This window comes from Geospiza fortis, unplaced genomic scaffold (genome assembly GCF_000277835.1).
Source record: "Geospiza fortis unplaced genomic scaffold, GeoFor_1.0 scaffold112, whole genome shotgun sequence".
Taxonomy (NCBI): Eukaryota; Metazoa; Chordata; class Aves; order Passeriformes; family Thraupidae; genus Geospiza; species Geospiza fortis.
The window spans coordinates 10674541-10698456 of record NW_005054298.1 but is presented as its reverse complement, the minus strand read 5'-3'; the positions used below and the strand labels follow the sequence as shown (position 1 = coordinate 10698456).

At 36.4% G+C, this 23916-nt stretch overlaps 1 protein-coding gene across 3 annotated transcripts in view; it reads left to right on the top strand.

Moving 5' to 3' along the window:
* PTPN4 (protein tyrosine phosphatase non-receptor type 4) overlaps positions 1-21587 on the top strand; it is a 71005-nt gene extending 49418 nt beyond the window's left edge. Inside the window, exons 18-27 of one of the 3 annotated variants that reach the window (XR_004082014.1) lie at positions 931-1087; positions 2585-2751; positions 4201-4291; positions 4377-4438; positions 5201-5347; positions 6899-7017; positions 7627-7755; positions 9189-9337; positions 12384-12519; positions 14996-21587. Coding sequence is in view for 2 of the 3 variants with exons in the window: in XM_031059036.1 (XP_030914896.1) it covers positions 931-1087; positions 2585-2751; positions 4201-4291; positions 4377-4438; positions 5201-5347; positions 7627-7755; positions 9189-9337; positions 12384-12786 (1305 nt within the window). In the remaining variant the exon portion in view is untranslated. Of the gene's footprint in view, positions 1-930; positions 1088-2584; positions 2752-4200; positions 4292-4376; positions 4439-5200; positions 5348-6898; positions 7018-7626; positions 7756-9188; positions 9338-12383; positions 13155-14995 lie in introns of those variants that run through there. The other 2 variants (XM_005415772.3, XM_031059036.1) reach the window with 2 other exon arrangements.
* The last annotated feature ends 2329 nt before the right edge of the window (positions 21588-23916 follow it).

The following is a 23916-nucleotide window of genomic DNA, read 5'->3' as shown; positions in this document are numbered from 1 at the left end:
ACTAAAATAGCAAATGTCTTACTTCAGTGACAGATGTAGCTGAGTAAAGCCAACATGTAGATTAAAACCAGACATTATGAATCATTCATCAGGTCTGATTGTGTGTTGTTACTGATGTTTAGTGACTATAAGAGTGTCTTCAAACTAGGAACAATATTTGTCAATTTATTGCCAGAAATACTGACCTGGTATTCAGCTGACTGGAGTCAGCTCTGTCGATAGGTGTTAGAGTGAAGTTAACAATTTATTTGCCTTTTTCTTTTATTTTTTACTTTTTGAAAATATTGAAATGTTTGCTCAAATCATTCTTCATGTATCTTGTTAATTATTATCCCTGAAATATTTAATAACGTGCAAAGTTTTGGCTTTAAACATTCACTCTATAGGGAGAAGATAGTTGGTGATGGCTTGTGCTCTTTCTTTTCTACAATGATGTTTAGATTGTGATTATAATAAGAATTTTTATCACCTGATTCCTCTCCCTGGGGTTACTGGCAGTTGTGCATTGTTTTTTGCCATTACCATTGCAGTATTTCAGACCTGAAGCATTTAAGCCTGTGAAATTGATTTGGACACGGTTTTGCCATGTTTCTCCCCTCCCTGCAAAGATAAAAACATCCTGCTTTTTAATTGCCTGTACAAAGGGTGATTCAAACAGAGGAGCTTTCTGCATCAGCTGAGGGGTAGAGTAACAGCTGCTGAAAGACACATTACAGTGCCAGTCACCTCCCAGCTGCAAATGGGAATGGCACTGCCTGTGGATTGTGTAACTCTTGGATTTATCATTTAAATACAGTGCAGCAGCCATAGCAAGAGGGCTGTTAGCATTCGAGAGCCCAAGTATAGTTACTTTAAGTTGTTATTTTAAGGTAAGAAATTGGTAATGGCTGGTGTTACAGATTGTTTTGGTTTTTTCCCTCAACCTCGCAGGCTGATCTGTGTGTCCCTCGTTTGAATGAAGGGGACCAGGTTGTCCTGATTAACGGCAGGGACATAGCAGAGCATACCCACGACCAAGTGGTAATGTTTATTAAAGCCAGCTGTGAGAGACACTCAGGGGAACTTGTGCTCCTAGTTCGACCCAATGGTGAGTGGCTGGTACATCATAATTAAAAACAAAAATTCACACCCTGCTCTCGTTTTCTAACCTCCATTTTGTGTCCTGGCATGGAGTGTTTAACCTCCAATGTAAGAAATAACTCCCTTCCCTGAAAAGGAATTGCAACAACACAGTGTATTGATCCCATAATCTAAGGAGCTGTGTGTAACTAAGTGTTGCAAAACAATAAAGAAGTCAGCCGTCAAATATTTCTAATCTTTCTAAGAGAGAGCTAATTTAAATTTTGTTCTTGCTCTCATTGATAAAAATGTCCAGAAAGCTATGTGGATATTGAATGTATTTCATAAGGTTATTATTGTTCTCTTAAGGAAAATTTAAACCAAACACAAACAAAAAACCCCCTCACCAAATACTCAGTGTTCAGGTGACATTAGAAGTCAATACATACAAAATCCTTCCATATATTTTTAAAACAGTACAAAACCACTGGTAACATTTCTACTTCTACATTTAGTAGAAGTGCTAAAATGCAGTCTAAATCAATGCTTATGCAGTGTATTCACAAAATACACTGTTGGATCATAGCCAGCAGATGGGCACTGGATTTAATTCTGCTGCACCTCCTAACTGCTGTGGAGTTGGAGAGGAAAAAGCAGAATGAAAAATATTGATGCTTAATTGGAATAATTGCAATTACTTTCGCAGAGTACCTCATTCACCTCATAAAAATTTTTCCGTTTTTCACTAATTTGCACTCCCCACTTATATCTGCTCTCATTCTGTGTATAAGTTCTCTTGCAGCTTTTGTGTGCTTACTTTCTTTTCAGACAAAATTAGGAGCCTTGTTTGCACATTTTCTAAAACAAACTGGCTTTCCCCTTGCATGTTGATTATCTTTGTATTCTGGATAAAAACATGTGAGTTGTAGAAGTGAGGAGTTGCCAGTTTCCTTCTTTGTAGTGATGTAAAATAATTTAAAAACAGGCTTTTGAGCAGCATATATCTGTTTTGTGTAGCAGAGGATGCATATTATTTCTGAGCTTATAGGCAAGAAACACATAGAGCATTGATAGCTTTATAATGCCATGTATTAAATGCAATTTTCTCAGGTGGTCTGCACATCTTGCCCTAATTACTGAAGCCTAAAATGAGTTCTAAGTGAATTGTAAGTAAAATGTAAATGGAGCTATAATGGTATCAGAGGCATGATGTGAGAATCTGAGATTTGAGAGTTATACCAGACAAGGCAGGGTATAATGTGAGTTTTGATCAAAATTTTAGCTGTCAGTGATGGGCTTTCACTTAAAATTACTATTACACCAAAGAAAAAAATAGTTTTATCATGGATTATAATGATCAGTAAAGACTCCCTGTCCTTGCTGATGGGGACTAAAATCAATGTGCTAATAAATGTGGATTTTTCTACAGGAGAAACGCAGTGTTTGTGCTGTTTTAAATAAATGACTTACAGTTAACTTTAGTCAAACAGCATCTTCAGAGCATTCATACCTTTTCTTGTTCTAGCTGTCTACGATGTTGTGGAAGAGAAGCTGGAGAGCGAGCCTGATTTTCAGTACATCCCTGAGAAATCTCCCCTTGATGGTGTCCATCAAGATGATAACGCTCTGAGGGAGTCCATGATTCAGTTAGCAGAGGGGCTCATCACTGGAACTGTCCTGGCTCAGTTTGATGTGAGTACTGGATTGCCTGGAGCCAGGGGCAAGTTCCACGTCTTTTGGGATAGCAATTATTTTAAACAAAGCAGATTTCAGTTAAATTTCAATACAGTCAGCATCCTTTAAGAAAACAATCGCCTTACAGTCTCAAAAGAAAAATAACCAAGGGAAAAAAATCAATCCTGTATTGTATGTGCAAATTAAGAATACCTAATCCTGGGTTTTAGTTTTATAAATAGTTTCATTGATTACTTACACTTCATGTGGTTATCAGGGACATGCTAATAAAATACCTTTATAAAGATGAAGGCTGAAGAATGTCTACCAAAATAGGTGTTCTGTACTCAGGCCTTCATTCCATACCTAAGTTGCTGTAGAAACTGAGTAACACTGAGCTGTTGACATTCTATAGCCATTCTTGATGAGGGATGGTAAAATAACCAATGGAAAACACTGTCCTAATATTAAAGGCTAATGTAACTGTGTTTTTTATAAATGGTTGATTTTTATTGACGTATTTCAGAACAGTAATGCATTTTCTGTGGGGCATTAAGCTGCTGATAGCCATGGTGTTTCTTCAGCTCTGACTTGTGCCTTGGTGATATCCCTCTTAAATGCATGAGATCAAGTGGCTTAAAGCAGGAAACAGTAGGTTTGTAAAACACAGCAGTGCAAATTCTGTGAATTCCTCACCAAATGGAGATCTAGCATTGTATTTTGCAACATATATCTATAAAATACATTTTATATACTATTCTTTAAGAACTTTGGTAAAATTTCCTTTTATATTTAGAGCAGATTTTTTTTCTAAGTTATTTAAAATTAATATAAGTTTTATTCTCCCTAGCAGGTTCAATGCGTAAAAGTTTTTTAAACTGCTTTTTTTGAATCTGGATCATTTCACTAATATTTTTTGTAGCACAAGAGTTGTGGCAATGCATGACTAAGGCATGAAAGGGCAGAAACCTCTCAAAAGCAATTTTGTACAGGAAAAGTGCAAGGTTACCAGGATTTGCTCTAAAGTTATTGGAATACAGAAGGACCTCTGGGGAAAAAACAAAAATTCTAACTGAAAGAAATGCAGTGTAGGTTGATGCCTGTGCACAACATAATCTGCTTGCCCCAAATGACCAAGTGGGATGTCAATATCAGTGAGTTCACTTACCACTATACAATACAACTTTTTCTCTCGATTTATGTTCTAGTGGAAGATTGAAATTTAATGTTCGCTTTGTTTTTAACCAAGTTTTGGCTACATCTTGGTCATTTTCAGTGATCCCAGAGCATAACTAAATTTATAGTGCTTTATTTTTAAACGTATTTTCATGTTTGTGGAAGCTACTGTTGCTCTATAGTTTATGTTCTAAAAAGCACCACTTTTTAGAACAAATTCTATTTATGCAAATAATATAATAATGAGACTATTGCATCTATTGTGTTCTGACCATCAGCTTTGTATTTTAGCAATTGTATAGGAAAAAGCCTGGAATGACAATGTCTTGTGCCAGATTACCTCAAAACATTTCCAAAAATAGATACAGAGACATTTCGCCTTGTAAGTATTGCTATGTCTATATGTGCTCTGAAAATATTTTACTGCAGTTACTAAATAAGTAACATCTTTCTAAAATTATTTTCAGATGATGCTACACGGGTTATTTTAAAAAGTAATGAAGATTACATCAATGCAAATTATATAAATGTGAGTAGTATTTTTTAGAAGTGCTTCTGACATTAAGTTATTCTATAGTTTTTCAATGAAAAAATTGATTTAAAAAATCTTTTTTATATATCTAGTTCAGGATGGAGTACTAAGCCTCTAGTCAGGTGATTTGAAATTTCCTGTAGATATATTTCCTTCCTAATGTTTGGTGGCACATCTTTTCAGAAATGTTTAAAGTCTAGCTCTGCATTTAATGTGAAAAAATGCAAACTGAAGGCAGCCCTCTCCAGAGCAATTAATTCTTCTTTTCTGATTACTTTCCTGACAGTTGTGTTCAACAACAGTAAAGTTTAATTTGGCATCAATTTCTTTTGCTTCTTATTTTTTTCATTGTTAGTGACAGAAAAATTACAGCTACTTACTTTAATGAAAAAAACTCCAGATACTAAATTCTGAGATCTGTGTTTTAAAAGCTAGCGTCAAAAAGCTACAGAGCAAGAAATAGCTGCACCTGAATTATTTGCCAACTGCTCTGTAATTTCTTTTTTCACCCATTAATCTTCATTATGGCAACTACATGACTGTCAGTTCATATGTAAAGTGTATTTGAATCTTTGTAGTAATTTTGCATGTGAAACACTTAAAGAATTTTTATCTGTGCCAATTCATATTTGCTAGCCTTTAAGAAATAGAATTAATGTCATGGATGCTTTTTTAAAAATTAGTTACTAAACTGTAAATGTCTGATGCCTGACTTTCATTTGCTGTAGGAATTGAGATAATGGCTTTGTCTTCTTTTAGATGGAAATCCCTTCTTCCACAATAATAAACCAGTACATTGCTTGCCAAGGTCCATTACCGAACACTTGTCCTGATTTCTGGCAGATGACTTGGGAGCAAGGCTCTTCCATGGTTGTGATGTTGACAACTCAAGTAGAACGGGGCAGAGTAAGTAAAACATTTCCTTAAATGCCACTTCCATAGTCTTCTAAAACACTATTAGTGATTAGCCTTTAAAAGATTAGAGGAATATATTGTGATGACATATAATATGTCAAGGGGATAGTAGGAAGTAGTTTTAAACTAGAAAAGTGTAGGTAGAGTAGATATATGGAAGAAATTTTTACAATGTGAGTGGTGAAATACTGGCACAAGTTGCCCAGAAGTGGTTTCCATCTCTGGAAGTACTGAAGGTCGTGTTGGATGGAGCTCAGAGCAGCTGAGTCTAGTTGGAGCTCATTGCAGGGGGCTGGATTGGATGGTCTTTAAAGGTCCATTCTAACCAGAACTGTTCTATCATTTCATAACTGTTTTTCATAAGAGCAGTGCATTCCTAGTTCTTTTGCAATGATGAGTCTTAGATTTTAAACCTTCTGTTGTTGTGAATACAGCCAATAGTTAAACTTTGTTCAGTCCTGAAATGCACTTAACTCTTCATGTATGTTCTCAAATACTTTCAGTCTGCTCTGATTCCTTATTGTAAAGTAAAAAGCATCTAGAATTTAGCTTCATAGAACTTTTTTCCTCTAAACTTCAAATGAAGGAACTCCAAGAAGTTCCATCAGTTTTCATAGAGTACTTCTTTGATATGTAGTGAGATTAATTTTTAAGACAGCCTAATACAGCTTTGTAGGGTTAATATCCCATGCCTGGATGGTTGTCTTATCAGGGATTTTCTTAAAACTTGAACTCTAAAATTTCCCATAAAATCTTATTCTGTTATAAAGATTTGTTTAATCATGTGAAATAATCATTGTCCTTTAATTTGTTTATAAAATGTGTTAAAATAGAATACTAGTAATAGAGTAATTAAGAGTTAAAATTAGTAAAAATAATTGTGGATGGTTCTATAAAAGGCCTCAGGTGTATTTTGTGGTTTGTTTGGTTTTGGTTTAAGCTGTAGTTTCTCCTTAATAGCTTTGGATTTAATGTAGTTCTGTCCTTTGGAGATAGGCAAAACAATCAAGTGTGGTCATACACACAATGTAATTCCAGAGTTACTTGGGTTAGTCTGGAACATTCACAGTAGCACTGGCTGGTTAAGTGTGTGGACAGAAATGACTGTCTGCAATAATAGTGTAGTGGAATTCCTCCATATCAAGATTTCTTTTGAAGATGGATTTATAGTGGGTTGTGGCTGTTCTGACCAACTGTAGTTCTGCTGCCTGTATATATTCTGACTTTTTAACCATATACTTGCTGTGAGGTCAGGACTCTATATAGAATTAAAATAATTGAAGGGAAGTTGCAGTGGTTTTAAACCATTTTTCAGTGACTCAATGTTTGCATGATGCTGCCTGCTCCCAAATAAACATGATTAGAGGGAATTTCAGTACAAGTGCCCTTTTACTTTGAGTTTTCTTTGCAGATCTGCTAAGAACAGACTTGCAATAGCAGTTCTCTGAGGTTCCCCCACCCCTTCAATAATGATATTTGTGGAGTTCTTTGGAGAGCTGCTTAATAATGAAATAAAAGGCCTTATCTGTCTTATACCCATAGGCAGACTCCCTGCTCTAAAGCTGATCATGAGGCTTCTGACATCACTATCCCACTGCATGCCGGGATGTCTCAGTGGAGCAGGAAGTCTGCAAATCTGGCTGCTCTTAAAGATTCGCCAGGTGGGTTGGAAATGCAAAAGTACACTTGAGCTGAAATGACCTCTGTAATTAGGCATTCAAACCATATTTCAGAAAATCACAGTGTTTGAAGTTTTCATTCACATTTGAGGACTTGATTGGGAGTCCTTGAAGTCCACCCTCCTCATCCCCTTATTTTCTGCATTGGCTTAGCAACTTTTTTGTTGCGTATTTCCCGGGGTTTTTTTGTTTGTTCTTTTCCCATATAAATGTACTTTGAGAAGATCAGATTAGGATTTTGGAGGTCAGAAATATTTATAAAGCAGCATCTTTGTCAGTCAAGTGTCAAGATGGAATATTTATAGATAAAGTCTTAAAAAAATTGTAATGGAAGTTAAAGGCATCCATCTTCAGTTAAACTAACTGCAAGAGCTGGTGCATGTGTCCTCTTGGAAAGAGAAACAGGAAATCTTTATGATACCTTATTTTATAAACAGTAATTAGGTAACAAAGTCTATTTGGTAAGTAATTAAATAGTGTTTACAGAATGATCAAAATAATCTGTAACAAATAAAGGTATAAAAACTAAAGAAAATGAAAATTATACTCTGAATTTAAACACAGGCATCTTTAAAAATGTGTTGACCTTAGGTTAAATGCCATCAGTACTGGCCAGAGCCATCAGGAAGCTCATCATATGGGAATTTTCAGATTACCTGCCATTCAGAAGAAGGAAATCCTGCTTATGTCTTTCGAGAAATGACATTGACTAATCTGGAGGTAAAATCTTAATATATTTTCATGTATTATTCTGCAGAATCCTTGGATACTACCTAAAACATGCATAGATTTTCTTTTCAACTTGGTGACATGTCCCTGTAAATGGGACTCTATTTATAGAACCCTCTTGAAAACTAACTGTCACGTACTTTCCTAGGAGAAATTCTGTCCATAAAATGATAACAAACTTTTCATAAGCAAAAATATCACTGAGATTCATTTTTCATAATCATATTAATTGGATCACATGAAGGGTATATAATTTATCCTAAAAGTTTTTATTGGTGTATTTCATAACCAGGCTAAAGAAAAAGAGTGATAAAAATGTTGAGAAACTTGTTATTCCCTTGATGTTTTCAGAACATATGAGACATTAGAGGTGTTTCATCATCACACTGATGATGAAAAGTCTTTGTAGAGGCAAATAGTTCTTAATAATTCCATCTTGAACAGTATGTGCTAGAAGAGGGAAGATAAACCCGGCTGAAAGATGAATCTGGAGTGGTGGCTACATGTAAACAATGACCTTTTTGTACATGCATTGCATGATTTTCAGGGCATATGTAGTTTTCAGAGCCTCCCCAGCCAGCATTTCAATGTCAGAAATGTTTGGAAATGAGTATCTGGAATTTAGTTCATGTAGTTATTTCTCACTGCTTGAGTTACCAGGTGAGAAGCCAGTTTTATAGAGCTGTCTTTTAATCAATTTGCAGTTAAAATTCCTGCCCTGTGTCCTGTTGAGACAATTGCTCATCTACTATCAGCCGTGGAATCTCTGTTAATGATTCAATGCCTAAAGGCTATTTAAAGTGCAGTAGCTCCTCTTCTTTTGAAATTCGATTCTGGTTGCCCGGGCTGTCCCCTCCCCTAACCAGAGGCCGATTGATTATATTTGTGATACCAGAGCAAGGGAGGGGAGGGAGTGGAAAACAAAGTCATTGTGCCTTTTAGGTGTAGGAGGGTCAGATCAAGCCAAAATACTGCTGCTGTTCACACAGAGTTTGAAGGAAAATTTTTATGTCTGATCTCCCCTCCTTACCCCACTTCTGTCATTTGATCTTGTAAGATGCTATCTCATTCTGTTAAATTTAGTTTGCTAAGAATATGACCACCTTCTTGTACATCTAGTGTTCAGTTAGATTGTTGGTATCCTTTAACTGCTTTTCTATTATGTGCTCTGTAATTTTTTTCACCTGTTGAAGATGCAAGCATTTGTGGATTTCCTTTTTTACTTTTAAGGAAAAAAAAAAGTAATTGTAAAATCGAGAATGACTGATGGTTAGCACTCACAAAGCACTGCTCGTTGCCTCAAGCCACTTTGATTATGGGTACAAGTTGCTATAAATGTACTATTGATTTTTTTATTATTGTTTTTGGTGCTTTTTTTAATGGGACTTGAATTACCCTTGATTAACTTTCATGTTTCTGATTAGAAAGAGGAAAGCCGCCAGCTAACCCAAATCCAGTACATAGCATGGCCTGATCATGGGGTTCCTGATGATTCCAGCGATTTCCTCGATTTCGTGTGTCTCGTGCGAAAGAAGAGGGCTGGCAGAGAAGAACCTGTTGTTGTTCACTGCAGGTATCACATTTTTTTCCAATATTATTAAATCATCAAAGGGAACTTTTTATCATCAAATAGCTGTTCTGTTCTTTGTTCTTGAAATAAATATTTAATAGTATCTGCTTTGGGGATGACAGGAAAACTCAAACTTTGAAATAAAACAAATATTTAATGTGGTAATCACATTTCATTAAGCAAGATTTTGAATAGCAACATGTGTTGATCTGTTCAGGCATTTTGCTGGGATGTTTTGTTTTGTTTGCAATTTAAATGCTTGTGGTAACAACCTACATAATAGTTCAGGGAAATGGCAAAAGATGCTTGGTAACCATGAGGAATAGGCTCCTACTCTACAAAGCTCTAGAGTAGATGTGTAAATGAACCATAGTGGAAAATGCAGGTGGTTTATTAAAAGATCAGTTAAAAGACATTTTCTCTTAAGTCTGTGGTCTTAGGCTATGTGGTATTTTGATACTTACATTAAGATGAGACATTTTTCTCAAGAATTTATCTTTGTAATGAGTTAAAATAACTGTTGTTTAGAGCTTTATGTACACATGAAGTGTAAGTTTTCCTTGTGCAATACTTTGTTATAGCATTCTCCATTCCTTTAGTGAATTTCAAGACCTTAATAATTTTAAAATACCTGATTAGCAAACTAGAATAATACGAGTTGTTTTCGAATGAACATGTGCTATCACAGTTCTTGGGGAACAGTTCTGTGAATATTTGATCTCTCAATTCTGAATACTTCCCAAAGAGTCAGTGGTTTTGAATCAGGTGTATATCATTCTTTTCAGAGAGAAGCTGAGAAGTCTGAGGGATAAAATAAATTTAAAGACTACAACTAGACATTTATTGAAGGAGATGAAAGAAAAAGAAAAATATACCTTGTGTATCAGAAATTGTATTTCATTAGTTCTGCTCTCAAGTTCTGTTTTATGCGGGTGAGGGTGAATCTTACTGACTAGGGAAACTAGTACCAGAATGCCGGTGTCTTAACTGTGATACTGCTCCTCAGCTTCCATTATTGATACACTTCTGGTTAATATGGTCGTGAAAAGATGGTGAAAATGGCAGCCAAATACACCCTCTATGATATAAACAGTGCAGAAACACCGGAACAACAACATGGGAGAATAGGAACAGTTTCATTCATCTCAAGGAGGCACCAGTTCAGCTCCAAACTGATAATTTCAATGTGCAGTTGAAGCTTTATGAAAAATGTATGTTTCACAGCAGAAAAGAGATGGATTATCACATTTGAACATAATTTACTTAATTGGCCCAACTTGGTGGCTGTTGGGAAGTATAACCAAATTCCAGCAGGGAGTCAAGCAGAAGGAGCCCAGGTGTTCCTCCATATGGTGCATGCAGTCTATTTTTAACACCTCTTCAGTATAGTAGGACAGGGCATTAGTGCAACAAAATTTGTTTTCAGGACTAAGCCACCAACTTTAGTGTGAGGAATCCAAGTAGCTAATAGAAAATTATTTTATTTTGTACAATAATTTAAAACCAAAATGGTCCAAATCCACAGAGATTATGAAGCAACCAAGACCTTAAGGAGTTGGAAAGGTTTTTGTTACATTGAGCTGCATAAACCACTAGCTTCTGATGTTGTTCTGTGTCATGTGGTTGTTTTTATCTTTACAAGGTCTTACTATTTTTGTTGAACAGTTTCTAATTCTTCTTCTAGGTGAGCTAGGAACCACCCATCCTGTCAATGCCCTTCATGATTTTCATGCCCTATCTCAGTGTTCTACTCTGTCAGTCAGTGATTGCCTTTTCTAAGCTGAAGAGTCCTATCCTACCTTATGTTTGTCATAGGGAAATTATCATGTTTTCCATCATTGTTGCCCTCTGAATCTTTTCAAATTGTAAAATGAGTCATTAGGTTCTTTGACAGTTACTGTTTGTTTGTGCTTGGATTTGATAAAGCATTCTGCATTTAAGTTCTGTTCATATAAATTCTAGAAATATAAATATTACCGAATCATTTTATATAACCAGCACATGTACATCTTGTCTTAAAATTCTTATGACATCACTGAAATATAGAGTAGCTTTAATGCCACCTCCTGGACAAAGATTTAAATAGTAGTTTAGCCAGACTTAATTTGAAGTAACTCTTTAAAATCAGAACAAGGGACTTTCAAAGTTTGAAATGTTTATATTAATCACTTTAGATGCAAATACTTTGATTTATTATATGAGTTAGGATAATGCTGACATTTCAAAATATGTATTTGTTCCTATATTCCAGTATGGGGAAACATTTGTTGTCCATTTCAAAAATGCAACATTAATTGAAAGATTTGAAACTATTCATTGAATTCAAGGTTAAATATTCAGTCTTTAAGGCTTGCCGCTTCTGGAAAAGCATATGTGTACATAAAACAAAGTAGATGAATCTTTAGATTTGTTTTATTTTTAAGGAAAAAATATTTTTTCTGTAAGCTCTCTTGATAATTTTTCTATTCTGAGATGTGTATGTTATGGTACTTCCTTTTCTTGAAAGGGATTGCTATCATGTATTCCTTTTAATAACAAGAAAACAATCCTTATTGTCACCCTACAGAGATTTCTAGTAATTGTTCTTTTACTTGGAAATAGGAAGGTATGCATTGCTTGAAGGACATGAATATGATTTTATTGGCCCAACATTGCAGAAATCATCATTTCAGCAATGGTCCAACTGACACAACGTGTCCAGCATGCGCTCGTGTTTTGTTATCCCCTAGATGTTAGTGTGGTTTGTAACAGGATCTTACCAGACATCTCTGTCAGTTCTGCTCAGAGGAATGGCTGCGTGAGGCACTTCCTCCTCCAAGGCAGTTCCTCCTCCAAGGAGTGGCAGTTCTGTACTGATGGGTTTTGCTCTTTTCAGCCAGGGCTGAGGCTGCTTCCAGACACAGACAGAACCAGTTCTATCCCTGCCCCAGCAGTATGGGAGCCATAATGGTCAACCCTGAGAATCCAGGAGAAGGAAGGTCTTTAACTATGAGCAGTACTCCAGACACTTGATTTCATTTTCCTCTTTGTGTTTTTGTTGCTGTTCCAGTGCTGGGATTGGCCGGACAGGGGTTCTGATCACGATGGAGACAGCAATGTGTCTCATTGAGTGCAATCAGCCTGTTTATCCTCTAGATATTGTAAGAACCATGAGAGATCAAAGAGCCATGATGATCCAAACACCTGTGAGTATCATCCCTGCTGTTATGGGCTGCAGAACAATGATTTCCTATGATCCAGTCATACTGGATGGGTTTTTAATGCACTTGTTGATCATAATGCAGAGAGCACCTTTACCCAGTGTAGCGGTAACCTTGGCTCCAGGTATAAATAAATTTCTAAGGCTATTGGAAAGGAGCAAATCTTTAAATTTCTACAGAGAAAACTTGAAAAAAGAGCAGCAGCTGTTCCAGGGATACCTGGCAAATAATGACAAAAAGGGTCAATTTTAAGCAGTGTAAAAATCACTCAGAGAAGAAAGGAGGAGCCTAATTCCAGGTGTTAAGAATGGGAGTAGTATAAAAGATAAGCACAGAAAGAACCAAAGTATGCAAGAAAAAACTTCAGTGATGAAATTCAGTGATTTTATGATGCCTTAGTTGTAATGGAAACAAGCCTTAATTATGCTCTGTAAATGACTTAAAGGGAAGTTATCAGAGAAATAATATTTGTAAAAATCAGTGTATTAAATCTCATGTGAGATGCATCAAAGCAATCCTAAGTACCTTTTTTTAGTCTAAAAAAAGTAACTTACTAAAGGATTCTTTTGGGGGTTTCATACCTTAAGATACCAGAACTTATCGTGCACCTGTAAGGTTTAGGGTTTGTGAGATAATTCGTGTATTATATTTCAGATTTGTAAGAGTTTTAGAACAGATTTAGAGACTTGTTATTGTATCAGTTAGGTATTGCTTATCTCTAAAAGCAGTTTAGTTTAGTGTTTACATTTTTAGAAAGTACCTAAAAAGGGTGAAAAGTTTGAGTTGTGTTGTCTTTCAGAAAGAAAAAAAAAAGAAGATTGGATTTTTGGTTGTTCCAAACTTTGGATAGTTCCAGGTTTTTTTTATTTTCTTGGAAGAGTAATCATGAGTAATTGGTGTAGTTTTACTCACAGTATACAGCATTTAGAAAGAAAGCATCTTGAAGGAGAAAAGGCACTAGATCCAGTATTGAATCACAATTACTTGAAGGTAGTTGCTGCAGTAATTTTCATGTCCCTGCTGCTGTTCCTCGAACAAAATTTGAATAAAATTTTTTTGTTCTTCAGAGAGTATTAAGGCTGACAAAAAGTATGTATGTGTCTCCATTTCTAGTTCATCAGTCATTCAGTGCTGCTGAATTCATGTTCCAGTACTCATGCTTCACTAAAAAGTTGTTGTATTCAGGTAGCACAGGAAGGATGAGAAAGGTGATGATACATGAAAAATAGCGAAGGATGGCTCTTGCTGTTTGTGACAGTTCTTCAGGATCGATAGCTGTCTCTCTAACATATGTAGAGGGGGAGAAAATGTTATTAGTGAAGGTAGGAGTTGCAGTGGTGAGAGTTCTAACGGCATTTTTCCCACTGTATGTGCTCAATATAATCTGGTTTCTTAATTTTTATTAGAAAACAAAAAATTTCAGTGAAAAGCAGGTGTTTAGTGCGTCGGAGGGAGAAGGCCTAATAAAGGAGTTGGGTTTTTTTTAATGTTCCATGCCCCTCAGCCGTTCCCGTTCCTCCTCCGGCAGCCGGAGCCGGGCCCGTGTGTGCCGCTCGCTGTCCGCGGGGGGGCGCTGTGCGCGGCCCGCTCCGCCGCCCTGGCGGCGCGCTGGGGACAAACGCAGATTTACCCCAAAGGAGAGAAATGAACTGTTTCATATACACGCGACAGGATAGCAAATGATGGCTTCTAGTGCTAGATGTGTTCATATGTTAATCTCTTAAGATCTGGCATCACTAACTGCTGCATAGAGAGGGCTGTTCCACAACACTGACAGTGCAGGTGCGCTGGAGTTCTAACCAGCATAGACTCCTTGTGCAGGATGCAGTGTGAGTTGTGGCACTTTGCATTTATTTCAGTTTGTTTTCATTCTATTCTAATTTGATTACTGTCGGGTTTTTTAACTGTTATTTGAATAAAACAAACTTTTAGTCACCTCTGTGTATGCAAGTGCTAGACTTCAATGCCTTGAAGAGTTAGACATTATATAATGTTAAGAAACAGGAGGTTTAGGTTTTTAAAACATGAAAGATTTCTTTTAAATCAGATTCTGACAGGGAGGTGCCAGTAACATGCCTGAGTTAATGTAAGTATGAAAAAGTGCTTTGAAACTATGGCTTCTAAATCCAAGGGCATGGAAACCTCAGGTCAGTGCAATTTCAGCAAGGAAACAAAGAGCAGAAAATTGCTAAATAGGTGATGTTGTAATAATAGTATTGGGGATTTGGGTGTGACTTTTGGTATATATTTCAAAGGGCCATTCATCCTATTCTTCCTTTGAGAAAGAAAATGCTCTCATCTAAAGTTCCTTCTGTATTATGTTTCCTAAACTAACTTTGAAACACAGTTCTTGGCCTGTCAAGAGAATGGGGTGGGGAAATCTTAGAGGCCTTTTCTGTTTCCAAATGACATTTTTCAATTACTTTTCTTTGCAATTTACTGAATCTACTTTCCTTTTCAGAGTCAGTACAGATTTGTATGTGAAGCTATTTTGAAGGTGTATGAAGAAGGATTTATTAAACCTTTACAAGCATCACTGCATAAGTAAAGAGCAAAAAACCCATTGTATCAATTGAGGAATCCTGTCCTCTATAATGAACTGGCAACATTCTTTGTGCCATAATACTGCTTGCAGGAAATGATAGTGAAGTACAGCAAAGAATTGACAAAGGACTTTGAAAACTTCAGCACTGTTGCACTTTACGTTGAAACAAAATCAGTCTCTGAAACTCTTCTAACCTTCATCTGTTTGAAGACTTTATTTTCGTGATTTGCTCCGAACAAACCATGGACTGAAAGAACTGATTGTGTTCAGGGTAATCGCCGATATTTCATTGTAGTGCCATATACTGCGCTTCTGGTTGATTGCTACAAACAAGGCTTGGAATTATTTCACTCTATTTTACACCCATGTCTCTTAAAATGAAAAACAAATGAAAAAATACACTAAGCCATGGTCTTTTTCCAGTGCTAGGTTTATTTACTATGTACAGAGTCTCACAGTTTTGTTTTTTACAACATTAGCAATATTGCCAATACTAGATAGATACACACTGCCTGCTGATGCAGCACACTTTGTCCTACACCCTTACTAAAGACCAGCTGGTTGTTAGAGGAGAGCTGGCATCTGTTAACCCAGCAGTAGCTGCATAATGCCCACTTACCAGCATCTTGTACAAAATAGTAACAATAAAAATTTAAAAAAAACAACACATAAATAAACAGCATTTCTTTGGCACAGCTTGTGTGTCATACACTGGTGTATTCTGATTTGTGTGACTTCAGATTATGTGATGGGAACTAGTGCATGCATTATGTCTTAACCCCTTAAGTGCCTTGAGACTTACAGCGTACATCCAGTGAAAGGCACTCATGATTCCATGGGGGTGGTATTGTCCTGTCATATTTATCTTAATGGGTTCAGATTTTTTAAATGGCCCTTGGTGCTTGGAGTACGTTACCACAAGGGGTCATGGAAATACCATTCCCTCTTTTGTTATACAAGTACCTGTGTGCTACTCTCTGTAGCAAAAGCACCTCTGCCAACTTAATGAATGAGCATTGTATGCTGCTGTGCTGTAATTATATCAAAAATCTGACACATTCCTTCATTCCTTCCAACTAGTAACTTACTAGCATCTTACTACAAAATGCTGGTAGGTCATTAGAAGCCGATACCTTATTTTATCCTTTTATTGAGAATAGCTGTTTTACTCAATTAGACATAACTCTTTAATAGCACTGATAATTAAGTTGAACTTACAATCAGATATGACTTAATTCCATTACCTTCTAACTAACCTGTTCAGTCCTCATAGTTAATTTCAAGCCATGTTCGTACAGGTCTGCCTTTTATTTTCTTTTATTTGTTTGGAGGGGAGAAGGGAGGAGAACACTATGAAGTTATCCCAGAACTTAATTTTAATTTCATAATGACCCCAGTCGCCTTCTGTTATGCTTGTGCAAAATCGTTCCAGTTGGTATGGGTTGCATCTTATTTAAGTAGGTAGAAGATTTGTAAGAAATGTCTGTCTGATACAGTATCTGAGCTCATTCTGAAGATGCATAGGTGTCCCCATTTTTAAATATTTTTCTAGTATAAGAGAAACCAAGTCAGAAGCAAGGTACCCAGTGTAATATACTGTAAGAAAAAAACAGTCACTTATTTGACTGCCCTCTGACAGCATAACTTTGTGCCCTCTATTTAAAAGTTTTAATTTATTGTATTGGTTTCCTGAAAATGTATATCCATTAAATTTTGTTGTAAGCTATATATATAGCATAGAATTAAAATGGAAAGTTCTACACTAAATAATTTTTAACTATTGAAGAATTATATTGTATAATATACTTCGTTCTATGGACATTTGAAACAGATCAGCTATGAACTATTAAATGAAAAGGGATTCAGGCAACGTGAAATCCTGACTTATGACTTAGTAATGAACAAGAACTACAATGCCAAATGAAAGATAGAGTTTTAAATATTTTTAGAAAACAAAGTAATATTAGGAGGGCTGTGGCCCTGTTACTTATATTTCTAGATTTGATGCTGAAGTCAATGTTATCCCTCAGTGAAAAATAAATTTTACAAGAACCTCTGGATCTGAACTGAACTGAAAAAGAGTAATATGGTAGCTTTAATCTCAGTTATATTTTAAGCCATTTTCAACAAATAAAAAATCTTTTTTTATAATTCTTTAACTTCCATATGACAAGGTCATTAGCTGAGTTACTGGCTAGTTAGAAGGTTATATTGAACTCAGCACTTAATGTCCAAAAAATAAACAAAAATCATCCATTATACTGAAAGAAATTTTCTTCATAGTTAAGTTGTAAACAAAAACAGCATTTGCCCTGTTATCGTGAGGGAAATCAGAAATGGAGTTTATGCAGCATTATATAGCATTGGTATGTCACATATTTAAATATTCTTATGTAAAATTGCCATAGCAGTTCGAGTTCAAAAGTCCCATTTATACCACAATTAAGTGTGGGATATGTATTGGTCATCTGTCAGTACTGTTTTGATTACAAACACAGGCAAGAATAATAGATCTCCTCAAAATGTTCCTCTGCACTGACTTGTAGTTTATTAACTAGCTACACTGGAGAAAAAACACGAAACAAAGTACCTATTCTTAATTAATTGGCCTCAGTGACTCAGTGGCTTTTGGCTTCTCCAAAGCCAGGATAAAGGTAACCAAAAACTGCTTGGGAAAGAGAATAGCACTGAAGTCTTTCTGCAGCATAAATCAGTCATTTAAATTTTTCTACCTGTTGTGGTATAAATGGCCTTTAAAATATTTTTATATGGCCAAAAAAGCAAAACTGCTTAATATTTTACTTTGGGTTATGAAGATCTGTATCATCCTTAAGAGTTTTTTAAAGAAGTTTTTGTATGTTTCATGCTGTACAAAACATGAATGTATCTTTCAGACATAATGACTTATAGACCTATATGTGATTGGTGTTATGACTGTTGGATTTTATGAATAATTATTTTCATACCATTTGATTAGGAAAAATGTTGGGTGGGTGTGGAAAAGAGTATGTTTTTAACACTTCCATGATGCAAATCCAGTTAAAGAAAAAAAAAGTAGTTTTCATTGTAAATAAGAGCAATATTATGACAAATTTGTGCCAATGTAAAATGTTAAGATTTTTGGTTTTACTTTTAGGTTCAGATTGAAAACTACCACTACCATCTCTTGTTTAAAATGGATTTGAAGGGGGTTTTTTAGTAGAAAGACATGGGGCTCTAGTGGGGGCTTTAAGTGGTTTTTGGGAGCATTTTTTACTTTTGCTAAATATGAAATAAGATACAGGTATTGTTTAATAAACCACCTACAGACTGTCAGCCAGTCCACTTTGAGAAATACTGCATTAGATATCCCAGGTAACTGAGGGCTGAAAATTTCATTTATCCTGAATTTAGAAGCATTTGGTATTTTCAATCACTTGTAGGTCTTAAGCAGTAAAATACTGCTTTTATGCATTTTATTTTTATCTATTCTCTCCCCGTTATGAAAAAGAGAACACCTGGGGATTTTTCTCACTAGATTTAATGCTAGCTGACATTTCTTCCATATTTCTCTGTTAAATCTCAAAAGCTTAAATGCCATATAGATAAAGCAATAACACTTCTTCTAGAATATCTGATTATAGTCTGGCACACCATCTAGTAAAGAAAGGGTGCGAAAGCAGTTGGGACATTAAGGAACATGAGGAGGTTGTTATAGAACTTGTGTAGTTGGCAACTTTCCGTGGAGACCTTCCAAAAAGCTTCATGGTACCTGTGGAAGGGCCAAAATGCAGCAGATGTGCTGCAGTTGTGCTGCCCAGGGAAACCTGACAAAGGGAAGGTCTGGCATAGAGATGTTGGAGCTCCAGGTATGCTGTGGAGCTGAATTATGTGATATTTTTATGCTTATGCAGTGTGTGCAGGTATGTGGGTGATGTTTGGTGGCTCAGGGAATTAGCATGAGCATGAAAAGCTCTACAGATCCACCAAGCTCTACAATTTCCAAGCAAAAGAAGGTTGTCCAGTACATATGCTGTAGTTTTGACTGTAGAGCCACTGTGCAGGCAATCAGCAAGCCCCTCAGCCCTGAGGATAAAAGGAGTGATTTGGTTATGGTCCACATGAAAATTTTGCATATTTGGACTTCCACCAAGTAGAGGAATGATGTCCTCTAATATCAGATGCAGTCTTTTTTGTAGCTCACATCTCAGGTCCCCAGTTAGATGGGTTGGGTGTATTTGCCAATTTTAGTGTACCCATCTTTTGTCTTGAGACTGAAAAAGTTCTTTCCCATTGCTACTTCTAGCACTAGGATCCAGTATTAAGATCTGGTGAAAACATATTCATTGATTAACTGTGGATCTTGCATGAATATGCAGGTATTTATAATTAGTGGTGATTTGGAAGCTGTTAGAAGGAGGAAATGGTTGGTTTGTTTCAGTGTAACTGTTCTGTCCAGTCTCTGTTATCCCACTGCACTTAGTCACTTGTTTGTTTAGAAGTCTGCAAAGAAGGCCAGTTCCTTATCACTGGATTTTACCTCTGTGCTTGTTACTCCCACAGGTGTCTATCTTTTCATAAGGCTTCTCCTGCAACAAGTTCTGATCTGGTGCATAAGCTGTAAGTTGTGGCTGTTGGCTTTGGCATGTTTTGCTCATTGAGATTTCAATGGTAAAAAGGAGACATTAATGACTTTCTTAAAAAAAAAAGCTGAAATATTCAATTTTTAAGATTTAGACATTTTGATGAGTAGCCTTATTTTAAAAAGCCACTAAAATATCTGATTCTAGTCTGCTGTAGCAAGAATGATGGTTCACAGACTGGCTGGCAGCTTGTTGGTTGTGGTATTTCATATTTAGCAAGCTTACACATTTTAAAGGATAATTTTTTTCAAAGTGTTTTGATGTTTGAATAGTAGCACTTTATGTCATGCTTACTACTGACTGAACTATTGGACAAAATAAATTGGGTTTGGAGAGAGATGCTTAATGGGTTTCTGTACAGAGATGATTCGGCTTACACCCTGGTACGAATGCTTTCTGTTGTTCCAGCCACTTCTTGTTGATTGTTCACATGTTTCTGAGGGATTTTCAGAAAATAGATATTAATAAGATAATTCTATCATCTCAATTTTCCTGTCTTAATAAAAATATGAAGCCTACATTTGGGAAAAAAAAAAGGAAAAAAAAGGTGCAAATAGAAACTTACAGGGTACTTGTAAATTTATGTGCTCTCTCTCAGCTAGCTGCAGATTAGCTATGTTTACTGTAAATGTTTCTGCTAAACATTATTTTTAACATTAGATCAATTACTTGGAAATCAGTATTCTTTTTTTTTTTTTTTTTTTACTTAACTTATTTGAATTTTGATAACTAAAGATAATGCACAACAAAGTTTAAGGAAGTTGTCACCCTTTTGCACCTAGGCCAGGGGCCTGAGACATAAGTGAAAGGGTTAAACAGTTAATGTTAAGCTGTTTTGTTCTTTAACTAGAATATATCCACAAGGACTAGACTATAAATGATCCAGTGCAATTATCTCAGTACATTGGGGCACCACAGTAACAACCCATACTAAATAATGTTACAGGAAAATTAAGGTAAGAGAGTAAAGGTTTTATCTTATCCAGTGTATCCAGATTTGTTTTCCATTTGGTTTGCTTCATTTACCAGTGATCCCATTTTAACCAGTCAATTTGGCAGGGCTGTTTGTGTAAGGTTTGGGGTTTTTTTTCTGTAACAGGTGCTATACTATGTGTAAATACAAAGGGAAGAGTATTATTTAGTTCATCATTAACAATCAGATGGTGGCAATATTTTTGCCAGTTACTTCTGGTAATGAATTTGCATTTCCAGCTGTGGATTTCAGTTGTCAAATTTCATCTCAGTTTCATACTGCTGAATGATGGACTGCAAGTGTGGAGTAAATCATCTCAGAGTTGAACAGCTTTTGCATTGTTTAGACTAACTCTTGTGTATCTTTATTAATACTGGAGGGATGCAAAGGCTCTTCCCATTAGTAGACTTCTGCCTATAAATTTGTTTAAAAGCACATGAGGGGGAGGGAAAAAACAAACCAACAACCTAAATGCATCATCTTGGCTAAGCAGCCAGGACGGTTGATGGAAAACGATGGAAACTTGAAATTGGTCAACACTGGACAATGTGAAAACAAATTCAGCTTTTGTTACTGCAGCTACTGTATGCTTTAAAGGGCCTTATGTATTTGTCCTCATTTTGATAAAATTAAAATTCTTGCCATTAAAAGTATACACTAACTTCTACCGAAAACCAGCAGTTCCCAGGATAAATATGCTAATTAACATTTAACAAGTCTTGTTTTAGTCTTAAGTAAAATTTCATTCTATTATGTGAAAAAAATGCTGTTATGCATATTTTGTGGATATATTTAATTTCAGTTGACAAATAGTTGTCTAGGTACAGACTTGAAAATATATATATAGTTTACTTGTGAATCTTAATTGTTTAATTGCAAAATAAAGATGTGCTTTAGTAATTTAAAGTTTAAATTTTTTTTTTGTGATTTTCTTGCTACTATACACACAGTTTTGCTGTGCCATATTTATTTGTGTCTGGTGCCAGATAATGTTCACCTTGTATTTTCCTTCTTGACATTGTATGACATAAATACACCCCTGTGGATTGTGCATTAGAAGAGATTGCAAATTATCAGGAATTAAGTTGCTTGGTTAAAGCATCAGCCCAAGTTTTTGCCTGAAAATATATAAATACTGCAAGATTTGCTCTAATGGAAAAATAACTTTTAAATTACCTTTTATGCAATGAGTGTATTTGAGATAGTGTTCAGTAGAGATGATAATCTGATCAAAAAGCTGAGGGTATGATGAACACTGATGTGAAGAACAAAAACTCCAGATGGAAGCTTGTGATGAAGTATCTGCTGCCACAAAGTGAGGCGATGTTCAAAACGAAAGTGGGTAAAGATAATGAAAGGACTTAGGAGGCAAGACAAAATTCTCAGGAGGGATGAGTGTCTGAGACCCCTGTATATTCTTAATTCCACTGATAAGTACAGGACTTTAAAGTGAGGACAGGGTGTTTGGATTTGAAGTACAAAAATATAAACTAGTGGGAAAGCACTTTAAGGAGAAAAACAGATGCAAGAAGAGGTTTTTCAATAGGAGGAGATTTGTTTAAACTGGAATAGGAAGACTGGATATAAGACAAGTAGCAGATAACACAGCTGAATGTGTACTGTGCATACTGGACTGTATCTGAGTAGCAAAGAGCGAGGAAGGAGGGGACTGTAATTACAGGAAGGGTAGCAAGAGGGTGGTGTGAAGTAGAAATTGCAAAAATGAGCAACTAAGTTTTTGTGTCACTGAAGCTACAGGAAGGACATAATCTTTGTGAATGACTGAGTGGAAAGAAGCTCAGTTTGAGGAATAGTTGAAGATGGTTAGAACATTTAGGGACAACATCCAAGAATCAGTGAATTCCCCACAATTCTTTGTCATACAGGAGAATGTGAACTGCTGTAGACTTAATAGGCAGGAGACTCCCATTTACCTGGCAGATCTCCACTACAAACTAAGCATCTGTGATATGCAAACCATTGGTTAGTTGATCTGAGAATTCATCAGATATCTGCAAACCCTCAAGATAAATTATTTTTCCACGTTAAATATAGTAAAATTTTGTATGGTTTCTTTGGGAACTTTATTGCAAGTTCCCACAGGTATTTCATGACAGGCTACTGAGAGCAAGTATAGTCCCTGCTCCTCTGATAAGAAGTAAATATCTAAATTCGCCCCCGTTTTGTAATTCACCTTTCTGAATAAATAAACAGGCACATGAATGTGAATCTCACCTTTCCTCAAAGCTCGCCCTGCTCCTCCCAGCGGCAGGAGAGTGGTTGTCAACCTGTTACTTCGTCAGCAAATGGTGGGCAATTACCTGCCAGCTTTTTTAATTTTTCCCCCCCATTTCAGTAAATGACATCAAGGGAACTCGATGTATATTCAGGCACTGGAGTTGAGGTATTAATGTGGGTTTCATTATGCCAATTCCACTGCCTGGCAGGGACTGACCGGGTGTCAGCCCGCGATTCAGAGCTGAGCATAAAAAATGTTGTGTTATCTTTAGGCCAAGTATCTGCTCTCCCAGGCTATTAGATAGGCTGGAGTCCCAGTTATCCTGGGATTTTGAGGTGTCTGGAGCTCCTTTACTCCGAGCTTTGTCATTCTTAGCAGGCATTACGCACGAAGAGTTTAATATTCCTTTTCCTCAAATACTGACATGGACACAAATATTTATGTAATACAAAAGCAGAGTCTAGTGCAGCCCTCTGTAATTGCTGCCGAGGAGCGGGGTTTGTGCCCCGGGCTGGGGTGACTCGTGAGAAAAGCGATGGAAGCGCGGGGCACCGGCACAGGCTGGGCGGTTGCATTTAAACTTTAAAGTACAAACTGCATTTTGTAGTCGCTTATTTCAGTGTATATTTATTACACTGATTTAGTGTATTACAGTGTATAATATACACTTATTTCAGTGCATAAATATTAACAGTGTTCGCTTGTAGACGGCTCTGCTTGATTTAATACACTACTACCGCTGCTCTTTCAGGCACTGTTTAAAGATAAGACTTTCTCACAAATTTTATGGTTTAAGCGCGCGTTTACCTAAAGGTTCCAGTTACCGCTGGGCAGCCGAGGGCTGGTCACAGTCCTGGCCAAACCACCGAGGGGAAACTTCCACGACTCATTAGCAAAAACTCCAGAACTCTTGGGAAATAACCTGAAACGCGTCCCGAAGGCTCAGTCCCCAGGGGTGCCCCATCCCCAGGGCCGCCCCGCCGCCCCCGCTCCGCGGCCCCTC